The sequence below is a fragment of the Halichondria panicea genome, chromosome 13 (assembly GCF_963675165.1).
Source record: "Halichondria panicea chromosome 13, odHalPani1.1, whole genome shotgun sequence".
In the NCBI taxonomy this organism is placed as follows: domain Eukaryota; kingdom Metazoa; phylum Porifera; class Demospongiae; order Suberitida; family Halichondriidae; genus Halichondria; species Halichondria panicea.
This window is the reverse complement of record NC_087389.1, coordinates 3,801,768-3,809,647: the sequence shown is the minus strand read 5'-3', so window position 1 is coordinate 3,809,647 and position 7,880 is coordinate 3,801,768. Positions and strand designations below refer to the sequence as shown.

General features: G+C 41.0%; 1 protein-coding gene across 5 annotated transcripts in view; it reads left to right on the top strand.

The window, feature by feature from the left end:
- Window positions 1–7,880, top strand: part of LOC135346738 (exportin-5-like) — a 28,304-nt gene that overhangs the window by 124 nt on the left and 20,300 nt on the right. For 3 of the 5 annotated variants that reach the window (XM_064544465.1, XM_064544462.1, XM_064544466.1), the window contains exons 1-7: window positions 155–253; window positions 404–3,831; window positions 4,466–4,584; window positions 4,830–4,902; window positions 6,808–6,945; window positions 7,389–7,547; window positions 7,684–7,869. In XM_064544465.1, coding sequence (XP_064400535.1) covers window positions 3,787–3,831; window positions 4,466–4,584; window positions 4,830–4,902; window positions 6,808–6,945; window positions 7,389–7,547; window positions 7,684–7,869 — 720 coding nt within the window. In that variant the 5' untranslated portion in view covers window positions 155–253; window positions 404–3,786. The other 2 variants (XM_064544464.1, XM_064544463.1) reach the window with 2 other exon arrangements.

Here is a 7,880-nt window from a genome sequence, read left to right as displayed (position 1 = left end):
CATGCATTTTCACCTCTGATTGTTCTGAGAACGTCATAGCTATTAAACAATGAAAATGAGTACACTTGATCGAGTTGTACATCTGGGTGTATTGTCCAACTAGTCCATAATGTTCATACAACACTACTATGCACTCAGCATCTGTTGTTCATCCACCTAGGTGACAGTATACAGCAGAATCATCCACACATCATTGAATGTACCCATCATAATGTCCGATGATTTGGTAGAGGGGAATCTAGACAATGCTAAGGTTGGTGACTATAGTTATATATAGTAACTATTTTATAAGTTTTCTTGTATACTTAAATATTTGGCTGACTCTTTCTCGAGCTCTATTTCTGATATTTACATGCTGTCATCATGATCCATGCCATCCATGTTTTATTCCTTGTATACTCAGTCAACAAGGTGACAGTAAAGTTGCCTATGGAAGAGAGAGTGGAAAATTAAGTACACATTTTACTAATCCCCTCAACTGAAGCTTGACACAAATTTATTCAAATTTGGATACTCTGGTATTTGTTGTAATAAGACACCAGCTGTCACAAGACAAACCTTACAATAGGTATTTGTTGTAATAAGACACCAGCTGTCACAAGACAAACCTTACAATCGGTGTGGGTGGATGCTTTAATATGTCATATGATCGTATGACCATTTGTGTTATTTTATTGCATGTCACGGCCTCTAAGAATGCTCTTTTATATAACGAACAAATACTATTATATAAGTACTTATATGGTGGTTTTCAAAATTTCAGGGATTGTTTTTCCCCGTATAGGTAGTAGCCAGTTTTGTATTATAATTATCGGTCAGTGAATTTAGTTTCATTTCACTGCTGCTTTGGCGATCACAGCTAATGGTGCATTAGATCTCTACAGCTATACAAAAACTGACTGTGTTCAAGTAGTGTATTGTGGGCCAAGATAATTCACTGACAGGAAGTTTTTGTGAACTTAATTGCTGTATCGATTGTTGATCATGGGAATTCGGACCTTAACCGCCTACATGAAAGAGATGGGGCACTTCGAGTCTGTAACCCTGAGAAAAGTTTCCAGTAGGATTGTCATTGATGGATTTAGCTTGCCCTATAAATTGTTTTGTGGAATTGGATGGGGTGATTATTATGAGTTTTATGAGAAAGTTGTAAATTTCTTTACAATGCTAAAATCTATCGGAATCGAGGCCTATGTGGTAGTCGATGGTATTGATTATGAAAATGAAAAGGCAGCGACTAGTGACGATCGAGTTTTACAGCGGCTTAGGATGTTGAGTAGGGCTGAATCTCAGATTGAACAGCTGAAAAAGAACGAGATGATTGTTCCTAATCTGGCAAAAATTGTGTTTGTCGATGCTGTTCGTAAAACCATTGGGGCTAGGTTCTTTGTTGCCGATGGTGAAGCTGATCGAGATGTGGTGTCACTTGCAAATCATCTTGGCTGTCCTGTCTTAGGTTTGGACTCAGATTTCTTCATTTTTAACATAAACCATGGACTGATTCTCATACTGCACAATTTACAAGACCTTAAAACAGAGGTGCAGTATTTTCACTATCAGAAATTTGATCGAACATGCAACTTTAGCCACCCTCAAATTCGCCTTTTCTTACCATACTGTCTTGGCAACGACTTTCACGGTCGCCATGCACTACCTGAGCTAGGAATTGATCGAGAGTCTAAAGTAGAGTTAATAGTTGAAAAGCTTAGTACCTCCTCTTTAAACATTGATGATTATCAAACAGAACTCGCTAGTGATCACAAGTTTTATGAAGTTGTCCCTCGTTCATTTGAAGACCTGTCTCAACACTCAGCATTTAGTACATCAGTCCCTCAGTGGATTGTATCTCGTTTCAAAAAAGGAGAGTTTTCGCGCAATGTAATGCATTTCTTGGTAGGCCATATTCTGGAGGGGAGCAAAATCTGGAATTATCTACTAGTTGTTGAAGATATGAAGAGAGAGTCTGCTTGGAAAGTGACCAATTCGGTCCTTCTGTATGTTATTGGTGCTCTCATTAGTTGCTATATGAAAGTGGCAGTATCCCTGAAATTATTGTGGGGGTCAGGCAAAAATCGCTGTGTAAATTAGAAGAACGAAAAATTTCTTCCTCGCTCAATGAGAAGCATTTAGAGATTCTTGGATCACACAATCTGTTGAATATTCCTGATATGCCCAAAACAAAACGAAGAGACATCGTTTTACGTGTATTTCAGTGCGAACAAATTTCAGCGGAATTGGAGAATGTCTCTGAAGATCTGAAATTATCAGTAGTTGCAAGCCGGTGTTGGCTGATGGCTATTCACTCAAGTGTGGACCATCGATTCAAGGCTTTCATTTTGGCTCTAGTTCTCTGCCTTCAAAAGTGTCTCTGTAAAGGCAGTGATGAAATTAAGGATTGCCGTAACCAAATGAAGGCTCTTGATCGGATCCACTACTTAGCTCAATGGGAATGCATGCTTCACCTTGCCAATACTTTCAACCAGATCCTCGGCTGCCCTTTTACCTACAAAAGCCTGGGTCGTATGTTCTCTGCAACAGTATTTCAAAAATTTTTCGTGAACTTACCCAATCCTCTCTACTCAATGCTTGACGAAGAAGGGAGGAATATGTACAATGCAATAACGAAAGAGCTTCTCCCGGATGCACCAGTCGAACCTGTTCGCCAAGCCCATGCTGTTCGATTACAATATTCAATCCCTACTCAGAACAGATTTGCATCATTGTCTAACTTTGTGGATTGAATTCTACAGCATCTAAATCACTGCATGTTTATCGATAGTGATCATGAGCAATTAATGTAACAATAGTATCACGATACATTTGATATTCATAGAACCCCGTTTTCTATGGCTACATTTACTTTAATTGTTACTTCATAGCGTGCATTATTAAGTTATGGTCAGGTGACTATATACAAGCTGATTGGCTGGAGATCATATGATCAGCAGCACTAAGTACAAATACCGTATAGGGGTAATTTTTGTATGAGCTACCCATTCGTATCTTAAGTATTCGTACAGCTCAGGATAGTGCAGGGCGTTGAACCTATTGCAGTAAAATAATTAATTACGAAATACAAAAAATCCACCATACGAAAATAACCCGCTATATATACGGTACTCATCAACAATTTGTGGTAATAGTCTGGATACACTGCATGTACATCGTACAATTATTCTCGAAACAAGATGCTCGGAGAGCATTCACCCTGTGCGTTGACATAACGGACATGCGATTTACTTTTTATAAAGCAACAATCATATAAAACAGTGTTTTTGTCACCTTCTAACAGTGGGGTACGTGCATGCATGTCTTACACTGGATTGTTCAGCCATCATTGGACGATATCTCAGGAACCATTTTGGTTTACACCATAGGGTAGGATGGCTGGTGTATAGAACGAAGAAGGTTGTAGTATGATGGGGTAGGTGCTGTTTGGAATGAGGGACATAATTCACTTTTAATAATAGGCTCATCAATTAACAGTGTGCATGTATTATTATACTAAAGTATGCAAATTTTATGTATCAATATTATTATAAATCTAGACAGTGAGTGCATGCCTAGCCTCGATTCAAGGCCGATTAAAATACGTATTTTAATCGGCCTGGAATCGAGGCTAGTGCATGCCACAGAGTGCGAATGCTTGAAAATTAGGAAGTGGGAGGGGCTGAATGCTGCAAGACCACGAGGTTGAAGAAGGCTGTCCAATGGTCCTCTGAGCATGAGAAGCAGGATGCCTTGTTGCTGCTGTGTCGAGACCTCATATCCTGTGTCAACAAGATCATGGACCCCTCGTCCATTCAGGCAGAGAGAGCAGAGTGTAGTCAGGTAGGTTTTGTGCTTCCAAGACCTAATCTAGATAGATTGCCTATGGACCCTGATCTAGATCTAGCCTGGAACCAGGGCTATGATCTAGCTTAATACTAGGAGAAAGAGTAGATCTATATAATAAGAATAAGAACGGAAGAGTGCCAAACTACCAATAGCTCTACACAAATATTGTGCACAAAGTAACATGACTAGCACAAGTCATGATGAAAGTGTTGTAAGCTTACTAGTAATCTCCTAGTAAATGTTAACATGACGTTTTAGGGATGTGGTAATTGAACAATGACATCTGATTCTAGCTAATTGTTCGCGTTCAACGTTCAGAGCTGCTCACTGCACACTGATAGGAGACAATCTCTTCACAAAAATCATCTCAATAGAGACAATGAGTGCGGTTCGAAGAAAGGGTGTAATCTTCACCTACACTGGAGACCACACCCTTTTAAAAAAAAGGCATGGTTGCCTAGTCCTGTTACGATTTCATTTGAGATTTTGTGATTTCATGAAAGATATCGGATTTCATGCTTGATTTCTGTTGATTTCTACTGTTTGTTCGAAGTCCCTGTTTGCGTATCACTTTTGCTGAATTACTGAAATACATTTAGCTGTCAATTTTAATTTCTTGTTTTTATAGAAAGTGGAGCAGTTCAAAGATGAGAGTCCGTACTGTTTGAGGTGTGGCTTCATTCTGTCCGAGGAGCACGTCCCTGTCATCAGGCACTTTGGATTGCAACTCATGGAGCATTTTGTTAAGTGAGTGTTCATATTGTACAAAGTGAGAGTTGATGGATGCTCAATGAGTAGAGAGAGACCTTCTACATTCGTATAGTCCAACTGTTGTCACCACTATCTAAGCAAGATACAAAATAGCGGGCAGCTCTATTGTCAAAAGACTGCATCAACTCTAATTAGCAGTTGAACATGATACAGAAGTTTTTCGTACCATCTAATTTAAGCTTGATATTCTAATTACTGATACGTCCGTATCTCTTCTCTAGGTATCGATGGAGGAGCTTGAGTCTGGATGATGGCAGAGAGTTCCAACTGAACCTGCTTCAGTTCCTCTCAAATGTGAGTATAGTAGATTCTCGCTAATCCGCCCCTATGAACGGTCACCTCGATACGATATACCAACCGTTTTGTTTGGCACCAATTGCTAGCTAGATCACTACTGCACAAAACTCGCCTTGAAAGGTTGTGACCTCACTATTCCCGTAAACTAGTCAGTTTTGATCGCCCTATATAAACCAGATTTTTTAATGGACTTTATACGCATATAATTATCCACTTTCTGAATTCTGGCCACCTTGCTTACGCGGCCAAACTGCATAGTCCCAAGAGCGACCTGATTAATGAGGGGCTACTGTACATGTATACTTTATCAACAGTTGTACTAATGAATAGCTTGCTGAAATCTATATGTATTCAACACAGTGGCGTAGCAAAGGGGGAAATCCCCCCCTTTTTCTGGATTTCTAATACTCACCTCAGGTTATTACCCGAGGCGCGCGTGGGCGGCCACGGGTATAGTAGTCCGTTGGTCTGTTTGTTTGTTTGTTTGTGATGGGCTTTTCTACTCACCTGGATGCCACAGTACTGCGTTTACAGCATGGATAGCCTTCATACAACAATATCTTGGTTTAAATAGTGGCAGATTTTGATGTTAAAGCTTCTTTGTCGAGCAAAAGCTAAGAAGCTTGAACTTGCATGTTGGCAGCTAGCTATAGCTACACGTGGCCTTGACTACCGTACGGGTAGAAAATTTCGAGGTGTTTTTAATTTCGCGTTTTTCGTGGGTGGCTGCAGAACACGAAAATTAAAACCCGCGAAAGGCTTTGTTTACGCATGCGAGATAGTGACACACCCTAACTCCACGAAATTTACTACCCGCGAAATTTTCCAAATAAGACAGAATATTGAATTGCACGAAAATTTACACCCTCGAAATTTTCTACCCGTACGGTATAGGTATTTGCTGCTGAAGTGATCCGTACCAGGAACAATTGAATAGGGTCAAAGTAGAATTGTGACTGGCCTGGGTTGGTTGTTGTTGCTGCTGTTGACTGATTCTTAGCTAGCTCTGGATCCTACTCTCCAGCCTGGCAGGAGCCATACTTCTCTAAGTCTAAGACTCCAGGCTTCTTTGCTGTGATCCCAGTCCACAGTGCGTGCCTCAGTTGTTAGTTTAGTTTTATTGCTCCTTGAGTTGCTGTACTAGTCATACATGCTACATGCACTGCATCATTATCACTCCTCTGGTTTCTGTATTATCATGTCACCAGCTGAGGGTTTGCACTTTAGTGCTCTAGTTTTATCTAGCTGAGCACCCCCTTTTCTTCCTTGTCTTACTGTAGTCAGGGTAGAATAGTCCAGGAAGATCCTGGATGGTTTGGATAACTTTTGGTACAGACGCAAGGGCTATAGGTGCATGGACAGACCATGCGGGAAGCCGGATGGTCTAGGTAACTTGGATACATGCATGCACATTAGGGGAAGATCCCAGGTAATTTAAGGGATACTCAGATGTATGGCTGAACCACTGATTGGATGTCTGGGTAAGTAAGACTTGCAAGTATGGGGATAATCCACAGGTCCAAGTATGGCTGCAGTTAGCTAGCTAGTGGCAAGTAAAACGATTTACATGTAGTCTCTAAACTGTGAGCTATTCTGGTCGAAATCTATAGACTAGCTCTCGTTCTTAGCCTGCGCAAATAGAACATCGGGCCACACCCAACTAGGTATATAAGTAAATTATGACATCATATTAAGAAGCATGGCTTCCTGTCAACATTTCTGGTGCTGCGCGGCTGGTAAACAGTCACTTTACGACCGCTTTTTGTCCCCTTCAAAAAATGATGGCTACGCTCCTGCAACATTGTGTGTTGTATCCATGCAGTCCTAGCTGATGTTTTACTCTAATTATATCATGTCAGTGCTTCTCAACTGCACTACAACTCCTTCTCTTTCATGCTGCAGAAACTCCTTCCTTATGATCAAGAGCCCACTTTCGTTAAGGAGGCTCTGGCTAGGGTCACCGTGGAAACAGCCAAAAAGATGTGGCCGCAGAGATGGGATTCGTTTATCACTGACTTGGGGACTGTCTCAAAGTGTGGGGTAAGATAATCTTTAGTCTTTACACTCGTATAATTATTGCTTTATGCACTGAAATTGTAGTGATTCTGTTGTGTGTATGGGTGTAGGGGAGAAATGTGATGTTACACTAGCACACTAAAATTATGTACACAGTTTGTTTTAGCCAATTAACAGCTTCCATTTAAGTACCGTATAGCGGGTAATTTTCATGGGGTAAAAAATTCGTTTCACTAATTTTCTTAAGTAAAAAATTGCATTGCCTGCACTGCGTTGCGGTGAATCACACTTTACGTTTTCGTGGGGAAAAGGAAGTCAGCTTGTCGACCAAAATTACCCGCTATACGATATTGGTCTAACTTCAATGGTTTCTCGCTACTTATACAATATGTATAATTATTAGGCGTACTATTATGCCACCACTTCAAGTACAGTCCTTGCATGCTGTCACACCTCTCCCCTCCCAGTCCACCCAGGTGGAGCTGGTGTTGCTAATATTTTGTCGTCTGGCTGAGGACATCCACGGGTACGAGTCTGGCATGACCTCAGGGCGTAAGAGGGAGATGGCAGCTGCCCTCAACCAGCAGTCTCAGACAGTCTTCACTTTTCTCATTAGCAACTTAGAGGTATTATCTAGTATACTGAATTTAGCTTTTATGCGAAGTGATCTTTACCTATTTTCAACTAAGCCAAAAAAATCACAGCGTGACTGTTGCACTCGTCCATTCTCTTTTACCTTACTATTTACCTATTATCCCCCAGTCTCCTCTGTCGGAGCCCCTTTGTCAAACTGCCCTGAGCACGATAGTCAGCTTTGTGGAGTGGGTGGAGTTTCCCACCCTCCTGATGGAGGACGCCAAGCTTATTAAGCTCCTCTACAACCTCATAGGGGTGGAGGAACTTAAGACGGTCGCCTGTGAGTGTCTACTGCCTATCCTCTCCAGAAAAGTACGTATTAT